Source organism: Artemia franciscana, chromosome 15, assembly GCF_032884065.1.
Source record: "Artemia franciscana chromosome 15, ASM3288406v1, whole genome shotgun sequence".
Lineage (NCBI taxonomy): Eukaryota > Metazoa > Arthropoda > Branchiopoda > Anostraca > Artemiidae > Artemia > Artemia franciscana.
The window spans coordinates 2,628,420-2,655,191 of NC_088877.1; the positions used below are offsets into that span (position 1 = coordinate 2,628,420).

The 26,772-nt window shown below is 35.1% G+C and overlaps 1 protein-coding gene across 1 annotated transcript in view; it reads left to right on the plus strand.

Annotated features, from left to right (window-relative positions):
- The window catches only part of LOC136036703 (chromosome transmission fidelity protein 18 homolog), a 128,412-nt gene that overhangs the window by 76,587 nt on the left and 25,053 nt on the right, over positions 1 to 26,772 (plus strand). Inside the window, exons 13-15 of the mRNA XM_065719023.1 lie at positions 7,015 to 7,164; positions 12,878 to 13,008; positions 20,531 to 20,777. Coding sequence (XP_065575095.1) covers positions 7,015 to 7,164; positions 12,878 to 13,008; positions 20,531 to 20,777 — 528 coding nt within the window. The remainder of the gene's footprint in view (positions 1 to 7,014; positions 7,165 to 12,877; positions 13,009 to 20,530; positions 20,778 to 26,772) is intronic.

Sequence of the window (26,772 nt, forward strand, 5' to 3'; positions counted from 1 at the left end):
TTAGTGTAAATAACAGCTGCAAGTTACTTGTTTTTTATGGCACTTGGTATCTACCAAGTGACATATAGCGATCGCAAATTCTGACGGTCTGTCGGTCTGTCTATCTGTCCCAATTTTGCTACTTTAGGCACTTCCAGGCAAGCTAGGACGATGAAATTTGGCAGGCGTATCAGGAATCAGACCAGATTAAATTAGAAATTGTTGTTTCTCCAATTCGACCATCTGGAGGGGGGCGGGGTGGGGGGACGGTTAAATCGGAAAAATTAGAAAAAATGAGGTTTTTTAACTTGCGAACGAGTGATCAGATCTTAATAAAATTTGATGTTTGGAAGGATATCGCGTCTTAAAGCTCTTATTTAAATCCCGACGGAATCTGGCGACGTTGGGGGGGGGGGCAACCTAAAATCTTGGAAAACGCTTAGAGTGGAGGGATCGGGATGAAACTTGGTGGGAAATATAAGCACAAGTTCTAGGTACGTGATTGAAATAAACGGAACGGATCTGCTCTCTTTGGGGTAGTTGGGGGAGGGGGAGGGTTAATTCTGAAAAATTAGAAAAATGAGGTATTTTTAACTTACGAACTGGTGACTGGATCTCAATGAAATTTGATATTTAGAAGGATATCGTGTTTCAGAGCTCTTATTTTAAATCCTGACTGGATCCGGTGACATTGGGGGGAGTTGGGGGGGATCCTAAAATCTTGGAAAACGTTTAGAGTGGAGGGATCGGGATAAAAATAAGATTTGGTGGGAAAAATAAGAAAAAGTCCTAGATATGTGATTGACATAATCAGAACGGATCCGCTCTATTTGAGGAAGTTGGGGAGGGGGAGGGTTAATTGTGAAAAATTTGAAAAAATTATGTATTTTTAACTTATGAAGGAGTGATCGGATCTTAATGAAACTTCATATTTAGATCAGATCTCTTATTTTAAATACCAACTGGATCCAGCGTCATTGGGGGGGGGGCAGTTGGGGGAAGGTGGAAATCTTGGAAAATACTTAAAGCGGAGAGATCAGGATTAAACTGGGTGGGAAGAATAATAACAAGTCCAAGATACGTGACTGACATAAACAGACCGGATCTACTCTCTTTGGTGAAGTTTGGGGGGGGAGGATAATTCGGAAAAATTAGAAAAAATGAGGTATTTGTAACTTACGAACAGGTGATCAAATCTTAATGAAATTTGACATTTACAAGGATCTTGTTCTTTAGAGCTCTTATTTTAAAATTCGACCAGATCCTGTGACATTGGAGGGAGTTGGAGGGGGAAACCGGAATTCTTGGAAAACATGAAAATGGGGTATCTTTATCTTACGAATAGGGGATCGGATCTTAATGAAACTTGATATATAGATGGATCTTATGTCTCAGATGCTCCATTTTTGACTCGAATCAGATCCGGGGACATAGGGGGTTGGAGGGAGGAAACAGAAATCTTGGCAAACGCTTAGAGTGGGGAGATCGGGATGAAACTTGATAGGAAGAATAAGCACGAGTTCTAGATACGTGATTGACATAATTAGAAAGGATCCGTTTTCTCTGGAGGAGCTTGGAGGTGTTTTTTTGGAAAAATTAAAAAATTGAGATATTTTTAACTGAAGAACGGGTAACCGTATCTTTTGATATCTAGAAGGAACTCAGGTCTCAGAGCTCTTATTTCAAATTCTGACCAGATATGTTGAGATTGAAGGGAGCTGGAGGGGGAAATCGGAAGTCATGGAAAACGCTTAGAGTGAAGGAATCGGAATGAAGCTTGGTGGGTAGAATAATTTTTTTTTTGGAGGAGGAGGGAAATGATGTTTAGAAAATGAGCTTTATTAGTCTAGGAGTCACCATTAACCTTCTATTGCTTGTGAATGTATTCTATTTCAACGAGGGTGTTCAACCCCTTGGGGAATATTTATATATGCATATATACACACACACACACACACACACACATATATATTATATATATATATGTATATATATATATATATATATATATATATATATATATATATATATATATATTATATATATTTATATATATATATATATATTTATATGTATATATATATCTATATATATATATATATATATATATATATATATATATATATATATATATATATATATGTGTGTGTGTTTTTAACTACGTAAAATTTGCGAATATACAACATTCTTCGCTGTCCCATTGTCTGTGCATATAAATAGATTGTCAGGTTTACCGACTCTTGAACATGCAACACATAGTTGTCCATGGGAAAAACAATCCTTATTCAGATCTTTACCTCATTATTCTAATGATTGCCCTTGAGCTTTGTTAATGGTGATTGCTAATCGAACATTCCCTGTGTCCCCGTCGTCATTTATATATCCCCCCTGTACCCCCCGGTGTCCCCGTTGTAGTTTTGTCCCTGTGTCCCGGTCGTCATTTATATTCCCTGTGTCCCAGTCGTTATTTGTATCCCAGTGTCCCAGTCTGTAATTTCTCTTTGAGTGAACCGGTCGTCATTTATATTCTCTGTGTCCCGGTCGTCATTTGTGTCCCGTTCTGTAATTTCGTCAGTCGACAAACATGACGTCAGTCGACAAACAACTTCATAACGGCATAATGCTCAATCCTTATAATGACGTCAGTCGACAAACATGACGTCAGTCGACTCGAGAAACATGACGTCAGTCGACAGTCGACAAACGTGGCGTCAGTACACAAACAACTTATTTGTATATATATATATATATAGATACTAGCTGTTGGGGTGGCGCTTCGCGCCACCCCAACGCCTAGTTGCTGGGGCGCTTCTTGCCCCCCAAGCCCCCCCGTGTGCGTAAGTCGTTACGCGCCATTGTAGTTGTGTCCCTGTGTCCCACCTGTGAATATAGATAGATTTATATATGTGTTTCAAACTACGTAAAAATTGCGAATATACAACATTCTTGGCTTTCCCACTACTGGGAGCTTTCCGTTTCCAATTGCCAGCAATTGATCTGAAAATGTTTGACCAGAGTCATCGTTTTGCAATCGGACACGCATATTTGTAGTTAATTTTAATATTTTTACGTGTGCCCATAATTAGACTTTTTCAGGCAAGCATTCATTTCGTCTGCAGGAGTTAAACTACGTAAAAATTGCGAATATACAACATTCTTGACTTTCCCATTGTCTGTGCATATACAAAGCCGTATGTACTAATAATGACGTCATATGCAAACGCTCTTTTACAAACAAACATGCATACACACAACTCGTTTTTATGTAGATAGATAGATAGATAGATACAATACAAATTAACTGCGTAAAACTTGCGAATATACAACATTCTTCGCTGTCCAATTGTCGCTGCATATAAATAGATTGTCAGGTTTACCGACCCTCGAATATGCAACGTACAATTGTCCATGGGAAAAACAATCAGTATTAAGATCTATACCACATTTTTCTAATGATTGACCTTGAGCTTTGTTAATGGTGATTGCAAATGCTAATCGAATTGGGAATTGCAATCTTTTAAATTGAAAGGCAGATCCGTTGGAATCATGGGAATGCGAGGAATAAGAACAGCCTCACCCTCAAAAGGCCCTGTCAAGATTGTGGCCTCTATTAGGTTTTCCATTGTTTTTTTCACGGCAAGTCGCGTGCCATTGCAAAGCTTTGGTGGGTTGATATTTCTTAAAAGTATTATTGGTACGCCTATTTTTAGTTGTAGCACGTGTGGTGAAAACCCTGAAAGATCTATGGAATTTAAAAATTCAGATGGATAATTAACCGCTTCATTTGGTTCCAAAACTGTGTCGACTGACTTGTCAAGGACTGCCTGGTCTCGAATCTTGGTCAAAACAATATTGTTGATTTCGTGGACGTCTATATTTTTGGGTGCGAGAATCGCTCTTTCACTTAGCCATTTATTATTTTTATAATTTTTTAGAATATTCGGAAATACTTTTTCAATCAATTCATTTTTGGACGTCACTAAATTACAGAAATCAGCAGGTAGTTGTATACGTCGTGAAATTGAGTCTACTGGGAGCTTTCCGTTTCCAATTGCCAACAATTGATCTGAAAATGTTTGACCAGAGTCATCGTTTTGCAATCGGACACGCATATTTGTAGTTAATTTTAATATTTTTACGTGTGACCATAAATTAGAATTTTTCAGGTAAGCATTCATTTCGTCTGCAGGAGTTGATCTAGGTATTATAGGTAATGTTTGCCTGAAATCTCCCGCAAGCAATATTAATGTGCTGCCAAAGGGTTTCGACTTCCCTCTCAAATCTTTCAAGCATTGATCCAGAGCCTCGAGCGATTTTTTGTGTGCCATTGTGCACTCATCCCAAATAATAAGTTTGCATTGCTGCAATACTTTACCCATCCCAGATGATTTGGAAATATTGCACGTGGGAGTTTCTGTAGAATGCAAATTCAGAGGCAATTTCAAAGCGGAATGAGCAGTTCTTCCACCAGGCAGCAATGTTGCGGCTATTCCGGACGACGCAATTGCCAACGCTATATCATTTTTTTGATCGAATTGATGCCAGAATCAGTTTTATCACAAACGTTTTACCAGTACCTCCTGGCGCATCCAAAAAGAAAATTTCTCCAACGTTGTTATCGACACAATGCATTATCGTATCATAAATGTCTTTTTATTCCGACGTTAACTTGGAAATGTTATTTTGTACATACGACAATAGATCACTCGTACTGTAACTTTGTTCACGATCCAATTCTACACATGTCGAAACAGCAGCGATACGGTTAGGTGAAGGCATTCCCAAATCCTGAAGAGGTTTGTTTGCCATACGTACGCACAAATCTTCTATAATAACTAAAGTGTAGTTATAAATTTCTGATGTAAAATCAAAAGTCATATCTGACGTCTCTAACTGTTTTCGATGGAGTATATCTTCGGACATTTTTGACTTATATTTTTCCCATAACTCTGTAGGAGCTGATGGAGAGCAAGTTGTTAAAATGATGCCAAACAATGCACGAATTTGACTTGGGGTTGACGTTTCGCACGCGTCATTGATGCAGTTATCCCAGTGTTGGTCATTCTCCAATAAATTCAGAGCTTGGCATGCACTACGGTAAGTGTCATGTATAGTACCGTTTACAGTTCTCAAATACTCAAAGGATGTCGGACCGGGTACATTCACCAAAAGTAGGCGTAGAAAAGAAGCATTCATGTTGATTGGGGTGAACGGTGTAGAGTCTTCCTATCGTGGTATCTTTGAAGATGGTAGGTTGGCCGTCGACTGACTGGCTTCACTATGATAATTTCTTAGACCACACTGCTTTTCCATTTACGAAACAAATAATTGAAGAAAAAACGGGTTTAATTTTTTTAAATAAAACAGTGACAACAAAATAAAATAAAAACTACACTTTAACTAACAAAAAATAAAAATACTCCGAATATTTCGGCCCCACCTCCGGGAGCCTTTCTCAACGGGAAAAAAAAAACAAAAAGGGAGAAAATTACAACAATTTAAGACTATTTTTAAGACATTTTAAAAATGCCACGACAACTAAACCAAACTAAAAATATAAAACAATCAAATATAAAAGAAACAAGAACTCACATTTTTAAAACAAACACTCCCGCACTTGAATTATTGCAGTTTTTTCTAAAGTTACAGTCAAGTGCGGGAGTGTTTGTTTTAAAAAATATCCCCATTTATACAGCGATTGTGGCAGAGGAAAGTGCCAATAAAAACAATTATTGCAGTTTTTTCTAAAGTTACAGTCAAGTGCGGGAGTGTTTGTTTTAAAAATGTGAGTTCTTGTTTCTTTTATATTTGATTGTTTATATTTTTAGTTTGGTTTAGTTGTCGTGGCATTTTTAAAATGTCTTAAAAATAGTCTTAAATTGTTGTAATTTTCTCCCTTTTTGTTTTTTTTTTCCCGTTGAGAAAGGCTCCCGGAGGTGGGGCCGAAATATTCGGAGTATTTTTATTTTTTGTTAGTTAAAGTGTAGTTTTTATTTTATTTTGTTGTCACTGCTTTATTTAAAAAAATTAAACCCGTTTTTTTCTTCAATTATTTGTTTCGCTTCACTATGAAATACATATCGCCGAACCTTTGTTTTTTTTAACTAAAATCTGGTAGGCATTGATGACCTTATCCAAGTCAAAATCCCAAACCCAATCATCATCGCTATCATTTCCAGTTTTGATATGTTTTGACTCTCGCTTGTCCAGGTGGATCTTCATCTAACTGCGCGGTTTTGCGTTCTTTAGCCTCAAGCCTGTTTCCTTGCTATTCTTTTGATTCCTCAGCACGCTTTCTTTTCTGACTTTCTCTATCAGCAGCAAGTTTTTTGGCATAGACTCTTTGAGCATCTTCATCAGCTTTTGCCATTGTAAGTTCATCAGTCATTTTAAACTTAAACATTAATAGATTTCTACGTGAACATATATGTCTTAAATATCTTTAATGACGCCACCGTCATAGCAAATATGACGACAACTAACTTCATGACGTCAGTCGACACAGAAACATGACGTCACCTGACAGACAGACACACAGACAGACAACTTATTTTTATATATATAGATATAGATATAGATATACATATATATGACAATAATAGCAATTATACCAATTGTAAGTCAGTTTGATGGTTTACCAGTAAGGTTTTAGACTAGAAATACTTTGAAATCAGTTAAAAATCGTTTGGAAAAGGGCACTTTTCCTATATCTTTTAGCAAGTCCAGATCTTTCTTTAAGAAAGATGTAAGGATAGGTCTGAAATTGCTATTGACGTTATATAAGTACCTTATCCGTTTAGTTCAAGTTACGCTGATGGCTTGTCTTCAAATTGCTCTTTTTACAGAGATTATATACCATTATGGGTCTAAAACTCTTCAGATACTCAATTTTCGGTCAGAGTAATTATATCTGTTTTTTTTTTTTTTTTTTTTTTTTTTTTTTTCTACGTACAGAGTAGGGCCGGGGAACCTACTTCCTGAAATCTCAAGTTTCCTGGATTTCTGGGCATTTCTCATATCTGCTATTTTTTTTAGATGAACACTGTTAAAAGCAAGAATGAAAATATTGTAAATACAATAACTACAGAAATGGCGCCATCTATGCTAATCTATCTCACACCCCGAGTTCTCATTTTAGATGTCCTTCCGTACACTATGGAATGTCTGACGCCAAACTTCCGGCCTGTGAGTCTTCTTTATATTATTCTTATTGTCCTTAATAGTTCTTGAAAATGATCGCTGTGAAGTGTTAATACATTGTCTCAAGAACATACGTAGGATGGCTTTGGGGCCTGTTCCCCTGAAATAAAAATAATCTTATATTTCTGGATACTTATTTGTTATGATGGGTTTTGTTGTTGTTTGGCCCATAATAAAAAAAATTCTGTGTTGGTTTTCCAAGTAAATTGACTATAGTCATACATAGAGCTAGTAAGTGAATAAAAGAAAACGTGAAAGCGCTTTACCTGACGTAAAGCAATAATTCGGTGCTACGCGCTGTGAAAGTCATTTGTAAAATAAAAGTCTCTCTCTCTCTCTCTCTCTCTCTCTCTCTCTCTCTCTCTCTCTCTCTCTCTCTCTCTCTCTCTCTCTCTCTCTCTCTCATCTCTCTCCTCTCTCTCTCTCTCTCTCTCTCTCTCTCTCTCTCTCTCTCTCTCTCTCTCTCTCTCTCTCTCTCTCTCTCTCTCTCTCTCTCTCCTCTCTCCTCTCTCTCTCTCTCTCTCTCTCTCTCTCTCTCTCTCTCTCTTTCTCTTTCTCTTTCTCTTTCTCTTTCCCTTTCTCTTTCTCTTTCTCTGTGACAAAAGTAAAAAATTAGTAACAGAACAGAAAATTGTTCATACAAGTAAAAAAGACTTTCTAAAACATAGATTCTTGTAAAAAAGAGTTTTAAAGAAAAAAGGAGTAAAAAGTAAGATCATTAAGGAATAAGAAAAAGGTAACAAAAATTAAAAAAAAAGTCTTAAACTATATTCTTGTTAGATTCTTGTAAAATAAAGAATATAAATGCAATGAAAACAGTCAAAAGTAAAAAATGAGAAAAAGATAAGCAACTAAAGCTATCAGAATAGTAAAAAATACAGTCTAAAAGCAGATTCTTACCAGATTCTTGCCCAAAGAAGAGAATAAAAGTGGAAAATCAAAATCAAAAGTAACTAGGGTAAGAAATGAGAAAAAGACAAGTAATAAAAGTGCCAGTAAAAGAAAGGAAAGGTTCTAAAGCATAGTTGCACTCTCAAGATCAGTGTTCAGTTACTGAAAAAACTTATAATCTGCCATAAAAGGTTATTAAGTATGCTGTTTTTGTTATTATAAATCACAGCATTATAACTTTTGACAAATCACAACGGGAGGTAACTACCTCCAAGAACACCTTTTTACAAGGAAAGACCACTTATCATATTTTGTTGTATTTGTTATTCGCTTCAGAAACAAATAAGAAGCAGATTTTTACTAGATTCTTGCCCTAAGGATAGAATGAAAGTAAAAAAAAAAAGAAAAAATCAAAAGTAACAAGGGTAAAAATGAGAAAAAGTCAAGTAGCGAAAGCCCCAGTAAAAGAAAGAAAAAGTTTTAAAGCATAGTTGCACTCCCAAGACCAGTATTCAGTTATTGAGAAAACTTATAATCTGCTATATAAGTATGCTGTTTTTGTTATTATAAATAACAATATTATAACTAATGTTTTTGGCTATATTCCAAGGAGAAAGGATCATAGACTGACAAAATTTGTATTTCTTGGCAATGTAACCGGAGTAAAAAAAAAGGAGAATGTGTTTGAGTATTGATAGTAAGAGCATATAAAAAAATAAATATTAATAATCAGGAGTTAGGTAGAAATATATAGTTAATCGCCTTCCGCTTCATTGATTTCAAATATTTATGTTTTATTAAGACTGGAATTACCTGCATGAAGCTTTTCGTACTGTTTTAAAAAGAAGAGTTGAGAGAAAGAGTCAAACTTTAGCGTAAAGAGCGGGGCGTTGATGAGGAAGCAGCCCCTTTCATATACGAAGTAATTTCTGTTCGTTTTAAGTTTTAATGTGGCTCCTTATTTTCAGTTGAAAAAACTTGTTTTTTTTATTTAATGTGCAATTAGACTCAAACTCTTTTAGGTTTTGTTAATATTGTGTAATGGTAAACTAAGGCTTCGGTAATAGTAATAATACGGTAATATAGCAATGCGGTAATATTAGTAATAATAGTAATAGTAATAATCGGTATTATTACTAATAAGGCTTTCGGTAATGGTAATAAGGCTAATGGTAAACTTCGGTAAAAAATATTGTTCAATGGTAAACTAACGCTTCGTTAAATGATTGTTTGCACGTTTCTGCAATATCTTTTAATTTTTACGAAATAAAAGGGGCATCGAATTTACTGAATTACTTTCAATTCATTTTTTTTTCACGGTTCGGCTTGGAAACACTGGTGAAACTTCGTGCTTGAATTTCGACGTTGAACAATATGTAACAACCAAGTGAAAAATCATAGAATATCCTTGTTCTCAGGCACGAATAGACCTAATATAAACCCTGGTTGCACAAGTGTTTTCATTTTGATGTCCTTGCTAGTTCAATAATAAAAAAAGATGAAAAACATCAACAACTTCTCAATTGTCCATCTTAGTTATGTTAGTGAATTGAGTGCCTTGAAAAACCCTGTCTGAAAGGCCCCCTCTCTCTTTGTGTCGCTCTCTATTTGAAGAGAAATTTCTGTATTTTGGGCCCTTTGCTCTTTCTGTGCCACAAAAGGAATTGGTCCACATTAAAATGCTGCTTTTTTTTATAAAAGATTTCTAGATTACATTTTGTCGGTCGATCTATGGAATTAGGTCATATCTATGCATTAGCCAGATTATACGTATCTCTGCTGTTAGATTATATCCTATTTGGATTATGTCTTTAAAATTAGCCAAACTAATTTGCACAAGTTGCACAAGTGTTTTCATTTTGATGTCCTTGCTAGTTCAATAATAAAAAAAAGATGAAAAACATCAACAACTTCTCAATTGTCCATCTTAGTTATGTTAGTGAATTGAGTGCCTTGAAAAACCCTGTCTGAAAGGCCCCCTCTCTCTTTGTGTCGCTCTCTCTTTGAAGAGAAATTTCTATATTTTGTGCCCTTTGCTCTTTCTGTGCCACAAAACGAATTGGTCCACATTAAAATGCTGCTCTTTTTTATGAAAGATTTCTAGATTACATTTTGTCGGTCGATCTATGGAATTAGGTCATATCTATGCATTAGCCAGATTATACGTATCTCTGCTGTTAGATTATATCCTATTTGGATTATGTCTTTAAAATTGGCCAAACTGACATCAAGCGAACATTTTGAAATTAATAATTAGTTTAGAAGTATCGAAAACTCGTACATGATATTTCAGAATTGTAGTAACATTCCTTCACTTTGTAGTGCATGTCCGTAGATCTTTGAATAAATTGCATCAAAATGAAGTTGAATGTGGCTATTATTTGGATACCTTACTTGATATACCTGTGATTAGCGCAAAATACAGTGTATCCCTAATTATAAACATACTAAAAAAAACTGTTAGAAGGATCTCTCTCTCTAGGTTAATCTGAAAGATTTCTGAAAATGACTTTTAAGTCACTGGATCACCCCTCATTTGAAACTCTATGTAAGACCATCCCTCCCAATCCTCAACCAATATCAAATGATATATTTAGCTTAATTATTGATAGTAGACATACTAAGGTGGATAAATTATAAGCTTTGAGGTTGTACATAGACAGGAATGTTTATCAAAGGGTGGGGGGGAGTTGAGTAGTACCAAGCACTCTGAATGGCTGAAAAGAGGTGAATATTTGAACGAAAAGCATATAGAATTATGGGGAGATCATAAAAATATTAATGTTTGGAGAGAAATAGTTGAAGCCCCACCCCCCTGTATGCCTTTTTTTAATAGCACATAGACCTGTATCTAGCTAAGCTAGATACATTCTAGATACATTCTAGATATGTTATGGATATAGATTATGGATATTAAACTCATTCTATATCCATAATCATGTTAAAATGAGGGATTCGGAAGAGCACAAAAAATTTAATTCATACAGGTTTTGTGTATACACGTTAAGAGCGAACCTACTAAAGTGAACGGAAGTTATCACGTTGCAGAGGGAGCTTCCACCCCTTTCTTTCTCTTCCCTATGCTTACATGCTTTGCTTGGAGCAAATAGATCTGTATGTAGCTTAACTGGACATTTTAAATTGGGTTTACATCAATATTTGTGTTTAAGATGTGCAACTTTTGGGCACAGCAAAGAAAAAGGCGAAAAACAATAAAAGATAGTGCGCACGTTTGGTAAGCATGTAAAGAGTGATAGCAACTTAAAAGAGCAAAAAACTGTTGCGTTGCAAAGGAGAGCCCTCTCTCCGGCACTCTCCATTGTTCTTAGATGTGCTAGAATATGACTTTGTTTGCTTTCCAATTCCATTGCGTTTAAAATAAAGGTGAATTATATTATATTCTAATAAGCTTAGCAATAGGGAGAAGAATGACTGCTGTACTTTTCCACTATGTGGTAATTTTTGCGCGTTTATTACCGAAAATTACCATATAGAAAAGAAATAGAAATTACCAAATAGAAAAGCGTCTTAGAATATATTATGTTCTAAGACGCTTAGCAACATGGTAAAGAGCGACTGCTGTGCTTTCCCGCTATTTGGTAATTATTAAACGTTCTCTACCGAAAATTACCGTATAGAAACGAAAAAGAAATTACCACATAAAAAAGGGTCGTAGAATATAATTATACTATGTTCTAGGACGCTCAGCAACAAGGTGAAGAGTGACTGGAGTGCTTTTCCACTATGTGGTAATTTTTGGACATTAAGTTATTTTCTGTTTGTATCTTTATTTTTAATAATATAAACATAAAGTAATATTTTATAACAATGGGCACGTGGGGCAAAATTGCGAGAGAAGGTATAAACAATTTTATTTCCTGAGGAGCGATCTAAAATCCCAACAAAGCCATATTTATATACTCCAGTTTTCCAGGGGTTCCTTGATTATAAACTCCCACCCTGTGCGTAAATTTAGTATAGTGAAACCAATTGTAAGCTCTGATTCTCAATAAAGAATTTTAGAGAAAGTTATTGGCGGATTCGAGTTTTACAGAGGGTATAGTCTAGTAACCAACCGGTTAACAAACAGATTAACCAGGTATTAGACGAATTTTAATATTATTTTTTCAAGTATCTTAAGCTTTTTTCTTATCTTATGTAAATTTCATTTTTTTTTCTAACTTTTGTTTTTTAAATATCGTTTAGAATAATCTAAGGCACACCAAAACTTAAACTATAGATAGAGCGAAGAAAGATCAAAAGAGGACTGACGAAGAACGAGTAAATAAAAAACTTAAGAACTTGACGAACCATAATCCAGAATGACCCGAGATACAAAAGACAAAACAACAACGAGGGGTAGTTTCAAATACGAAACAAAGCAGATGTTTTGGCAAGAACCTCCACCAAGCCGTTCTCAGTACCAAAAATATCTCTAAAGGAACTAGAAAGAGATTGCTTTTCTAAAAGAAAAGCAATCTCTCAAAAAACTAAAAAAGAAATATTTTCGTTGTTGCTTCGCCCTTTTCCTTCTTCAATTTTCTTCTTCTCAGTCCTTTGTGTTGGAAGAGAAGGGTGGCTAGGGGAAATGAAGATGCCTTGGGGCTAGTTAAGTGGATTTTGCTCGATGGCAAACCCTCGTAGGTTTTTCTCGTGCGTGAAATAGTTTTTTATTTATTTGTGGTTGTCAAAAATAAAATTTTAATTTGCATCCTATAATCCATTTCTTTGAATGCACATTTCCCTTTTCCGAAATGATTCTTTCTTTCTTATTTTTGTTCTTCGTTCTAATGAAAATATTTTTTAGGTGAGCACACAACTATATAGTCTAGAGGAGAGGCAAGAAGCTCTTAGAGTTGTTACTACAATGATCTCCCTGAATTTGACATATCGACAGGAACGTACCCTTGATGGTCAATACGCTTATGTTTTAGACCCGTATGTAATTCTATTTTATAAGCATTTGGTCAAAGTGGTTATTTCCTCTTACGTAAGTCACCAGAAACCTTACATAAGTCACCAGAAATCTTACATAAATCATCAGAAACTTTACATAAGTCACCAGAAACCTTACACAAGTCACCAGGAACTTGAAAAAATAAATGAAAAAAGAAAGAAACAGTAGTAATCACGGAATAAACGTTATAATCACCCAAGTTACCACCTAATAAAGAGTGATGTTCCCTCCTATAATTGTTGTATATTCTTGTGCAGAACCACTTTGAACTGCATGCTTTAGAAGAACCTATTCATTCTTAATATTCTTTGTTTGATTCTCAGTTGGTTAGCTGGTGGGAGCAGGGCAAGGGAGGACGGCTATCCCCGGGTGCAGCCTGTGAGGGGCACTAAACTGAGTTTTTTTTTCCTAGCCAAAAAACAAACTATATTCAGTTTATCTATATTGTAGTATGGATGGTGAGGGAGGAGAAAAATTGAAATTTCCCCGGGTGCTGAAAACTCTAGATACGTCTCTGTTGATGTTATACAACGTGGTGTTTTTTTTTTTTTTTTTTTTTTTTTTTTTTTTTTTTTTTTTTTTTTTTTTTTTTTTTTTTTTTTTGCTAAATTATGAATAACATAGATTTCCTTTGGAATGTAAGCGGTGAATTTGTAATTTAATGCGAGCAGAAATTAATTTATATAACATACCGAACCTAAAACCAACTGAAAATATTAAAAAAAAACAACAACAACAAAAAAACAAAGTTAACACTAACAGCTATTGAAACGAACTATGGAGTCAAACTTAAACGGAATAGGTATTGGCACAAATATGGGCGGTGTCGCTGCCTCTTAGACCCACCAAATTTCACAGTATCATCTGTGCTTGATTGAAAATGGAATAGATTGCTTAAATGAATGAATGAACTTTATTTCCCACTAAAAAGACTTATTGTCACTAGCAACATTAATTATTATTAATATTTATTACACAATGTCACTAGTGGAGTAATAAATGGAAACTAAGATAGACACTACCACTGACTAATATAGACATTACCACCGACTAATATAGGCATTACCCCCAACTAATATAGACCCCCCCCCATAAAAAACAACGTCGAATTAAAAATGTACAAATATATACGTGTAAAACAATAAGCGGACACTAATATTGCAAAAAATTATACAATTCATTTCACATTAAACTCATATATAACTTCCCTAGCCTTGTCTGAACAGCCTGGTTTGGGTTTGATATCTCATATTGGTTGCTAATCGCTGCGTTACCCTTCCAAGGTGGCAAACGCTAGAGGAATTTACAAAAACGGCCGTAACAAAAACGCACCGTATGTTTCTTCTTATCAGATAAAAGAACTCAAAAAGGAAAGAATGCCAACACATGTGGCGCAACCATAACTGAAGTAACTGGTCCCCAATCTGTCGACTATATGAAGCTTTCGTAGGTACAATCACACCGTAAGCGTTTCGGACATTACTAACGAAATCACCTATTAAAAAAAGACATGTCAGCTTAGCATTATAATCTACAGGTAGACAGAGATGTACTATAGTTGATGAAGGTTTTACTCTCTTGCCACCAATTTTTACTTTGGGTACAGAATCACTTTCTTTGCGAATATAAACTTTGTTTAAGCCTCGTCGAAACAGACCGATTTTCTCAAACGCAAAACTCTCTTCTAAACTGGAAAAAGAATGACAACATAAAATACCGTCAGTATAGATCACCGAAGTGATCTATACTGACTATACTATACTATACTATACTATACAGTATAGATCTTGACCAAGATATAGAAAGCTCGGTTCAACCACATATTGAGCTTCAACTACACTGTTATTGCAAAGAGGCGGCGAAAAAATAGCTCCTTGATGGATCCCTATTTGGACTGGGATAATGGTAGAAGAAATTTTTATCCCATTCGGTAGACTAATCTTAATCTTCACTACAAGCTTTGGATACAAAATATGGAAAGTCAGGACTACCCAGTTGTGAAAGCCATCGTTATATACGTTCAACGACAGCTGGCTATGAAGACTGAAGTCGGACGCTCGACTTCTAAACCCGCAATAACATTGGATTCATCAATCCGCTCACACTCCATAAGGATATTAAACATGATACGATGCACATGTTCTTTACTGCTACCCGTTTTGAACCCTAACTGGGGCTGGGCTTGTAACAAACTTGGTTTATCTCATCAGTAACCAGTATTTCAAAAAATTTACATAGAACTGGGGCAACAGCAATTGTACAATGTCAACTGAACTGAGATGGGTCTTAATTACTATTAATTTGAGAACATGCCCCTCGAAATGGGTATAACATGTCTATATATATAAGAGGGGGATGGAGGAGAAGTGAAGGGATAGAACATGCACATGTTCTTTACTGCTACCCGTTTTGAACCCTTACTGGTGGCTGAGCTTGTAACAAACTTGGTTTATCTCATCAGTAACCAGTATTTCCAAAAATTGACATAGAACCGGGGCCACTGTCTAATGTCAACTGAACTGAGATGGGTCTTTTCTGTTTTTGATAACTGGAGTGGTGACACCGATACAAAAATAATCAAACACTATGCCACTCGAGAATATCATTTGGTGCATTAAAGTTAAGCACTCAAACAGCATCGAAATCCCATTTACCAGATGCAAGTCCCAAATATAATCTACTTTCTTTGAATACTTTTTGTTACTTTTCTAATTGCATCACATACACAAGAGAAAGTTCCTATAAACCCCGGACTTTCAGTAGAATCAGAAAACTTTTAATCCAGTTTCTTTTCAAAAGTGTTTTCAAGCTCTCCTCCGCAGGGTTTGCATGAGGAAGGTTGGAATGCTTAACACGACTGTTATTTTTCACAAATTTCAAAATCAGGGTGGGGTTGATTTTGATTCGAGCGCTATTTTCTTTTGATTTTACTGCGCTCACTTAGGCCTACTGCTGTCAAAACAGAGCTGAAACAAAAGCTGCGATCGACAACAGGCCTCACTAAGCTCAGTCTTTTCGTTCCACTTTGGCATTTCCGTTCCATTCTGTGTGGTATAGCCACCGTTTCTGCCATTGTCAATGCATGTATGGTTCCACAGCAATAGATATTCGGTAATATCTGCTTGTCAGTCTTACCTCAGCCCGAGTTAGTCAGCAATAGGTGGTAGGGCACTTTGATTTTTGACAGTATGCTATCAGACGCTAAATGGTAAGCAGGGCCTACGATGATTTGAACAACACGGAACGTATTCAATACCGGTGAAGGATCAGAAACACTGATTGCATTGTTAACACATGAAAAGGGGTGAAGTACATTCGGTTACGTCGAGAGAAAAAATTCAAGGTTAAGTGTAGACCCACTATTATGCACATATGCATTTGGAACATTCATACTGTGATCTTATTGATTTCAATCAATAAAGGCCTTACACTCAAGGCTGTATAAGGGGGGGGGGGTTAACCAACCCTTTCCGAAATGTTTTTCCAACCGTAAAAACGTAATAAAAATGAACATTAACAAATTTTTGATTCTTTTTTGAAAATTTTGATTTTTTTTGTACCCCCCCTCCCCTCGAAATGGGTATAACATGTCTATATGTATAAGAGGGGGATGTAGGAGAAGTGAAGGGATATTGACCAGTGGACCTTACGTAAAGCCACCGATTCTGATTTCAACAAGGAGTGACATGCCTGCCATATGTTGAAGATATACTCGACACATTTTGATTTTGGATCTCTATATTAAATTGTTAGCCTCTGTTTTGTTATCGCGAAGCTCTGATATCGTTCTAAACAGATTTTAGTGACTGCGAAATGCTACTTCTAAAAAATGTAGCCCACTTAAAATGTTTGGATTTTGGTCTCCTCTCCTGCACAATTAGCCTTAGATTAGCTACACACAAGCTACACACAAGGAGCTCTTGATTACAGTTTTAATGAAAATTAAAACTGGAGGGGGATGAGCTCCAGGGGTGTTACTTCTTCCCTTCAGTCGTATAGATTTAAAACCATTTAATATAACTCTGATTTCAACTAAGGGTAATCTGTTTAAAAAGAAAAAATAAATATTGGCTTTACTCTGGGTCCTCACTCATATGTTCATATTAACCAAAGATTCTTGCTACAAATTGAGGCTGTGGGGAGGGGACGGCTTAAGGGGTATGGGGACAAGAGCTGGAATCTTGAATGATGTATGCAACAAATCTTGTATGACTCTGATTTCAACAAGGTGTAACATATCCACTTTTTTGTTTTGTTTTTTATTTGACTATATTATTGAAGACTCTGTTTCATATTAGCTATTTGGTTAATTTGAGACCCTTCTCTCTGAGTAAAAATTATATTGCATGCCTCCCTCCTCCCAAGGGTCATTTATAGACCTGTCGACAGTTGTGACTAATATGGGCTATGTTGAAGTTTTGATCCAATGCCGTATTGAGCTAGAGGGGACAGAATACACTGGGTGTTGAAGAGTTGTCATGCAGCCCATCAATCAATTCAGCCCTTAATATTTTTAACTGAAATAGGTTTTCCATATTTAAACATTCGACAAGACACAGTGTGACGCAGAGACTCGTGTCTTCTTCGCTTTCCTTGACGGCTTCCACCTTCTCAGCTTCCTGATGACCCATCTTTCCGGAAGAATACTCTGCATATTTGAATTTTCTTTCATTTTATTTTTCTTCCGATTCAAATTTGCTAATTAATGTTAGCATTTGAACACTATAAAAATTTGCTGAGAGAAAGCTCAAGAAAAATAAAAAATCTGATGGCCATAGCAATGTTAATATGCTTCATCTGTTTGTTTTTTATAATCGCAGTGACCTGGTTTAATTCTCATGCTATGTCAGTATTCGAGTCCCCTTCAAACAGTTCAAGAATTATATATGCGCATGCTTGTGCACAGGTTGGCAGACTTGACAGGTAGCGGTTCCTCTTACCTTCACTGATTCTTTTAATTGGGGTTTCCAAAGAACTTGGAGTACTAAAGAAACTAGGTAACATTACATTGAGCGATTCCTGCACATGTTTTCCTTGCGGGCAGAAAACATCTTATACCACTATACAAGGACGGGTACGCTGTGAAACATAAAGCTCAAATTAATATCACGTCAATATTTATATTAGTCAATATATTGGTTAGATTTATATTAATAAATGTTACTCAAGCTTGTGTTTATTCTGTCGACACGAATTCGAAATCCTTTCGGTTTTGTTAATGTGATTTGCTGGTTGCTACAGCCACCTTTAGAACCTCGTTAAGGGGTTTAAATATATATCGCCCCTCCACTTGAAGGATGGAGGGTTATGTTGTGTCGCTTGAAAATTTGTCAGGAATATATTTTTCTTTTTATCTATGAAAGTTCTTAAGCCGAACTGACCAGACATGACAGTAAATCACAAAGAGAGATAAAACTCAACAAAAAAAAAACCTCAAACGAGACTGCGGCCAGTAGAGAGGAAAGACTAAAATAACGCAGATATTTCGCCTGTATCCAAACTAGGCGTCCTCAGCATAAGATAAAAAGAAACAACACTAAACTAAAAACAAATAAAACCACCACCAATACTAATAAATACAATTGTCGCTACTGATCCACGTAGGGAAAAGAAGCTATTAGAGTTAGTTAAATGAGAACATCAAAGCAACTGAGGAGAAATTATGAAATTTGAAACTTAGTTAACTATTCTGTTGCGAAGTAATCCTCTTGTAAGCTAATATTGAAGCAACTCTTTTTGATCTAGTAGGTAATCTTGTCCCCTGTTGATTGTGTAAAATTTTAATTCCCTTATTGACTATTGGTTCATTTTACAAAAGCAATCATAAATTGGGTCAATATTTAAATTCCCTGTGTCTCTATTTATTGAAAGATTAGCAAATATATGTTTTTTAATTTCTGTAGCCTCCCTCGCCCATCGAGAAAAACCTCTATCGTTAGAAATAGCTGTAGCCTCATCAAATTATATAAAATGTTCGGGATGAAAGAATGTATGTTCAGCCAGAGCCGAAACAAAAGTTTCAGGAGGCTTTCTTAATTGTAGGGTTTTTTTTTACTATTGAGTTGCGATACTCAATAAATCTTTCTGTAAATTGTTGGTGAGTTCTACCAATATAAAACTTTCCCCAAGAACAAGGAATTTTATACATCCCACTAATTAAATCCCCGGGTTAAATCCTTCCCAGAATTAAGAAAACTACCTAATAGTCTCACTGATTAGGAACAAGTATCAATGTTATGTTTGCCTAAAATTCGTTCAAGCATCTCCCCCAACGTAGGTACATAAGGCAGAGAAATGAACCTTTTCGGCATGTTTAATTCTGTACACTGTGAAACCCCAATAACCCTATTGTTGTGTTTAATGCGTCTATCTTTTATTTTTTATCAATGAATTTAATCGGGCAACTGTTACAAAATAAAATATCCCTCAAATACAACAATTCAGAAAACTCCTAAAAACTAAAAACTCCTGAGAACAAATTCTGAAAGCTCTATCTACCAGTGCAATCACAACCCCTCGTTTCACTGAAATAGGGTGGCATGAGTGAAAGTTCAAATACCTATCACTGTGTGTAGGCTTTCTATATACTGAAAAAAGTAAATGGAAATCATTTTTAATCAATAGGATATCAAGAAAAGGTAGTTTGTCATTTTCTTCAAACTCCACTGTAAGTTTTACATTTTTGTCATTTTTAAAATGTTTTAATTGTAAACATTTTTAAAAATACATTTTTTAAAATGTTTACATGTTTAGCTTACAAGAGGATTATTTCTAATTAATTAATTAAGGATTATTATTTTGAATAGGACAAAAAGAAACATTGACAAAGTAAGAAGTAATTGAGAAAAGATTGAGAAATCAAAATTTATGATTTCACTTATTCGTTAATTAAAGATATGTATGGTACGAAAAGTCTCTTTTGGATTTTACTACATCTTTTTAACTATATTATTATTGATTTATTATTATTATATTTTGTTATTATATACTTTTTTATTTATATATACTATATCTTTATTTTATTTTATTATTATATTATTTTGTTATATTATTATTTCATTTATTTATATTTATTATTATGATTTTATATAATTATTATTTATTTTATCATATCTAAGCGTTTCTTTCTTTATTGCGTCTGTATTTATAAATGTGCTGGTTAAATACGTTTTGAAGAGGTTTCATTAGAATAACATGTGCATTAGGTTCATATTTGTATCTTCAACTATGTTCTTCAAATTTGTATCTTCAAATATGTTCATATTTGTATCTTCAACAGGAACATTGAAGAGCTCATATATTCTTCATATTTCTATGTTCATTTCATTTGAACATTTCTATGTTCTTCATATTTGTATCTTCAAATATGTTCATATTTGTATCTTCAACAGGAACATTGAAGAGCTCATATATTCTTCATATTTCTATGTTCATTTCATTTGAACATTTCTATGTTCTTCATATTTGTATCTTCAAATATGTTCATATTTGTATCTTCAACAGGAACATTGAAGAGCTCATATATTTTGACAACACAAAGCAAAGGAGGCAACTATCTTATGCATCCAAGCAGTTTATAGCCCGTGAAATTGAGCTTGAGAAGATGAGAAGGTTGGCAGGATCTGAAGCTCCTTCCAAGGCGGTGCCGGATATTGAGAAGGCAATGGAAGAGCTCACGGAACAGCCGAAAGCAGTCCCAAATCATTTGCAGACCCTGAAGGCTAAAACTGTTAGTGCTATAGTATCTAAAGTAAGTGAACATTTGTATTATAATCATATAAATCCACTGGAGAGAGTAAGGTCTCGAGAGAGAAGAGAGAGCTTTGGACAGAATGAGAGGGTAAGGGTGTGTGTGCAGAATAAGGGATTAAGGGTGTGTCTTTAGTTTTTTTTTTATGTGAAATAGCTTCCTATCTTGATAGGTTGTAGGTAGTAGCAATAACAGTAAAAAAAAACAAGTTATCAAAGAAATCTTCTCGAAAGAGAAGAGAGAGCTTTTGACAGAATGAGGGGGTAAGGGTGTGCGTGCAGAATGAGGGGATAAGGGTGAGTGTTCAGTTTTTTTTTATGTGAAATATCTTCCTATATTGATGGGTTGTTGGAAGTAGTAAAACAGAAAAAAAACTTCAGTTATCTAAGATACCTTCTCGAGAGAGAAGAGAGAGTTTTTGAAAAAATGAGGGGGTAAGGGTGTGCGTGCAGAATGAGGGGATAAGTGTGTGTGTTCAGCTTTTTTTATGTGAAATAGCTTCTTATGTTGATGGATTGTTGATAGTAGTAATGACAGGAAAAAAACTTCAGTTATCTAAGATATCTTCTCGAGAGAGAAGAGAGAGTTTTTGACAAAATGAGGGGGTAAGGGTGTGCGTGCAGAATGAGGGGATAAGGGTGTGTGTTCATCTTTTTTTATGTGAAAAAGCTTCCTATGTTGATGGGTTGTTGATAGTAGTAATGACAGGAAAAAAAACTTCAGTTATCTAAGATATCTTCTCGAGAGAGAAGAGAGAGTTTTTGACAAAATGAGGGGGTAAGGGTGTGCGTGCAGAATGAGGGGATAAGGGTGTGTGTTCAGCTTTTTTTTTATGTGAAATAGCTTCCTATGTTGATGGGTTGTTGATAGTAGTAATGACAGGAAAAAAACTTCAGTTATCTAAGATATCTTCTCGAGAGAGAAGAGAGAGTTTTTGACAAAATGAGGGGGTAAGGGTGTGCGTGCAGAATGAGGGGATAAGGGTGTGTGTTCAGCTTTTTTTTATGTGAAATAGCTTCCTATGTTGATGGGTTGTTGATAGTAGTAATGACAGGAAAAAAACTTCAGTTATCTAAGATATCTTCTCGAGAGAGAAGAGAGAGTCTTTGAAAAAATGAGGGGGTAAGGGTGTGCGTGCAGAATGAGGGGATAATGGTATGTGTTCAGCTTTTTTTATGTGAAATAGCTTCCTATCTTGATGGGTTCCTGGTCGTAGTAATAACAGTAAAAAAAACCTCAGTTATTTTTTAATTAAGCATAGGAAGTGGTATTACAAATACTTGTTAATGTTAGTTGTTTTGTTTGTGCTTTTTTTTGGAAGGGGGAGGAGTTTTAGTCCAAAACATCCCAATGTTTGTTTTCATGTCTAAAATACCCTGACTGAACAAAGTACCCTTTAAAAACTGCAGTCTGAAAATAGAATTGTAACCAGCATTAAATCTTTTGTTCGTTAGGAGTTCCATATCCGAACAATTTTTGTGAGTGATGAGAGAGGGTAGGGGGGGGGGGCTGGAAAGGAGGAAAGAAGATAATATATGTTAGAGGAAACTGAAACTTGTACACATTTTGAACACTGAATATCTAAGACAGGAGGAAACAGTGTGATCGAGGTCTTATACAAATATTATATAGGACCATCCAAGGCTGTATCCAGGGGGGCTAGGGGGCTTGAACCCTCTCCGAAATGTTTGTCCGACTTAAAAACGTAACAGAAATTAATATGAAATTTTTGATGTGTTTTTTAAAGTTTTTATATACCCCCCCCCCCAAAAAAAAGGAAAGAAATTCTTTTGTAACCCTCTCAACCCCCCGAAAAAATCCTGGATATGACCCTTGTACCATCTAAATTTTAGCAGCCGAGCTGCTTAAAACATATCGCCTAAGAGCGTGCAACTATTAAAGACACGTCCCAGTCACACTTGTTAGCATTGGAAATTCAAACTGTTAATAAAGTTTCTTATAATCATACCCATTAATTTATGTTTGATACGTACTGTTGTCATAAGTTATGGACTTTTGAATGTTAGAAATCATTTAGAACCTCATCAAATTAGAAACTTTATTCAGATACCAAATTGACTTATGTTCTTAAAACATACAACTGACACGATGAAGGTAAAAGTAAATTGCTGAGCTCGATGTTACTCGGTGAAATTACCAAACATATGACGGAAAAAAGTTGTTTGAACTTCGTATTACAGTAGTACTGCAGTGACTTCGGATAGACTCCATGGCTGAGTGTGGTAAATGATGTCAGTCTCCTAGTTAAGTGCTCCTTATACGACTATGTGCCTCGCTTATTTATTCATTGGTATGGAGAATCCCTCTCATATTCCTGTTATTGGTTGGTCCAATCTGCATCCAATTTTTTATGCGAATGACTTTTTGTGTGTGTGTGTAAGTTTTTGTGTATTTGAGCCTTGAAAAGGTGCTTGGTGCAGTTTAGTTTGGACTTTGCCAAATTCGCTTCTAAAATCACAATTAGTATTCAATGATTTGCATTTTTCGTGTTATTTTGAGCATATTAATGATAGATAAATGTTGCTCCAGTCTTCATTCAAATTTTACCTGAATGATTTGCGTTTATTTTATGTAAATTAAATAAAAAATCAAGTTTTTTTAACTGAATGTAAGGAGCGACATTGAAACTTAAAACTAACAGAAATTACTCCGTATATGAAAAAGGCTGTTCCCTCTTCAACGCCCTGCTCTTTACGCTTAAGTTTAACTGTTTCTCACAACTCTACCTTTTAAAACAGTAAAAAAACTTTCAATTTCAAAAATTTCAAAAATTTTTTTTTTAATTATTCATGCGCGGAAAGCCAAAATCAAAATATGCATTAATTCAAAATTAATCAGAAATTAAATAAGGCAAAAAAAAAAACAAGCTCCTTACTACAGTTCGTTACCACGAACTGTTTGATACTTGATGCAATATAGCCTGGACTTAGGGGAATTCTCTTCCAGAATAGTACTCAACATTTAAATATCCTACATTTTGTTTTAATTTGTCATGTTTTACTAATTGTTTTAGAGAATCAATCTTAAAAGCCAATTGATTACTTTAACATTTAAGTTTAACAAATCATAAAATGTTGGCTTATTCGATTTGGTGTCTGAGTACGCCAAATAGTTATTGTTGCCTTAGTATTAAATAAGTTGGTCACTTCCAATTTTGATTATGTCATTGTGATTGTGATAGTTGTCACAATATTTAAGTTATAGATACATAATCAATCACGGATTGTGGAATCCGAAATTAGCAATCAAAGATTTTGCTTCCAGAAATTGCTGTGCCATCTATATTTATAAACAATATTTTAAGGTAGCATCAAGGATTCTGTTTCCATAAATTGCTGTGCCATCTGTATTTATAAACAATATTTTAAGGTATAGATACATAATTAGTCACGGATTTTGGAATCCGAAATTAGGAACCAAGGATTCTGTTTCCAGAAATTGCTGTGCCATCTATATTTATAAACAATGTTTTAAGGTATAGATACATAATATTTCACGAATTTTTGGAATTTGAAATCAAGGATTCTGTTTCCAGAAATTGCTGTGCCATCTATATTTATAAACAATATTTTAAGGTATAGATACATAATTAGTCACGGATTTTGGAATCCGAAATTAGGAATCAAGGATTCTGTTTCCAGAAATTGCTGTGCCATCTATATTTATTAACAATATTTTAAGGCATAGATACATAATTATTCACGAATTTTGGAATTTGAAATTTGGAATTAAGGATTCTGTTTCCAGAAATTGCTTTGCCATCTAGCATCACGTTAAAAAAATAGTATCCTAATACAATGTTGAAGCATAAGGTCGCCATAGTAAACTTTATGATGTTGCACTGTTCAAGTTTTGTAATATTAAATAATTTTTTTTTCACAAGACTATCAATCGCTCACAGCAACGTCTTATTCACTATAAGTATCTGCAGTAGGCTGTGATCCCAAGAAAACAGAGAGTGTACTTGTAAAATGTCTTGTAACTCAAAACTTTCTGTTCTTGTTACTGGCATACAAATTCACACAGCTGGACCAATCAAGTGGAATTTTACATATTGTTCTTTTTACTGGTCACAATGTCACACAAAAGTTTTTAAAGCTACTTAGCTTTATAGGGGGGGGGGGGGGGCTAAAAGACTGTTGTTTGTAATGTCTGCAGGAATAAAGGACTATATGGAAAACTTAAAATTAAAATGTATTTGCTTCAACAGTTTGTATGAAAATAATCTCTCTTTTTATCTTTGCTATAACCTTCAAATTAAAATTGGCCATTTTATTTTTTCCGTGTTTATTAATAGCAGTATATTGAACACTGCTTGACCCACCAAATTCTCCTCTGGATACATTATTGGTAATATAGTCGTGCGAAAACGAGATAACATTTTGCTTAGGCCTAGGCCTATTTACAATAGAGATTTTACTAACCCTGAAATTCACTAGTGCTAATTTGAGCCAATCAGAATTTTCTTTATAGCTAATCAGCAAATTTCATGAAAACTCTTATTTGTGCAGATTAGCACAAAACTAAATCTCGGTATTAGTAATCAAACAGTTCGTGGTAACGAACTGTCGTAAGCAGCGACCCGGCTCCATAGTAACCGAAACTCTAAAAATGTAATTTTGATACCAACACGTGCATCAAAAGAATCGGATTTTATGCTGATTTTAAATATATAAGTTTCATCAAGTTTAGTTTTACCATTTAAAAGTTACGAGCCTGAGGAAATCTGCCTAATTTTTAAAAAGGGACAAACACACCTTAAAAGTCACAATCACACCTTCCGGTTCCTACATGCAAGAATGTGGAATTTTGTATTTTTTGCGAGAAGAGATATCACCGAGGTTGAATCTTAACGAAAATCATCACACCATCAGATTCAGCATATCCGAAAACCCTTTTGTAGAAGTTTCAAGCTCCTGTCTGCAAAAATGTGGAATTTTGTATTTTTTTTTTCCCAAAAGACAGATCACGGATGCGTGTTTATTTTATTTTTATTTATTTATTTTTTTTCAAGGGTTGATCTTATCGACACAGTGGTCCTAGAATGTCGTGAGAGGACTCATTTTAACATAAATTAAAAGTTCGAGTGCCCATTTTAAGTGACCAAAAAACTGGAGGGTAACTAGGCCCCCTCCCACGCTCATTTTTTTCCAAAGTAACTGGATCAAAATTTTGAAATAACCATTCTGTTCAGTACAGTCGAAAAATCTAATAAGTATGTCTTTGAGGACGATTTAATCCCCCAAAGTCCGTTGGGGAAGGGCTGCAAGTTATGAATTTCACCCAATGTTTACATACTGTATTGGTTATTGGGAAGTATACGGACTTAGGGGATTTTTTCTGGTGGTAGCGGATCAGGGGGAGGGGTTACGCGAGAGGATCTTTCCATGGAGGAATTTATCATGGCGTAAGTTAAAAAAATAGCAACATTTTCCTTTTTTTGTATGTTATTCATGCCTTTCCAATTTATTTTGTAATCTAAAGAATTATAATTACATCTACAAAACGTAATCAACCAGTTCGTGGTAATGAACTGTAAGAAGGAGCGACTGGAATTTTAGTACCAATAGTTACATCAAAAGAATCGTATTTTAAAGCTGATTTCAAATATATACGTTTCATCAAGTTTAATCTTACCCATCAACAGTCACAAGCCTGAGAAAATAGGGGGAAATACCCCCTAAAAGTAATAAAATCTTAACGAAAGTCACACCGTCAGATTCAGCTTATCAGAAAACCTTGATGTGAAAATTTCAAGCTCCTATCTACAAAATAGTGGAATTTTGTATTTTTTGACAGAAACCAGATCAGGGATGCATGTTTATTTGTTTTTGCTTTCTTATTATTTTTTTTTTCCATGGGTGAACATATGGACCCAGTGGCCCTAGAATGTCGCTAGAGGACGCATTCTAACGGAAATTAAAAGTTCTAGTGCCCTTTTAAGTGACCAAAAAATTGGAGGGCACCTAGGTCC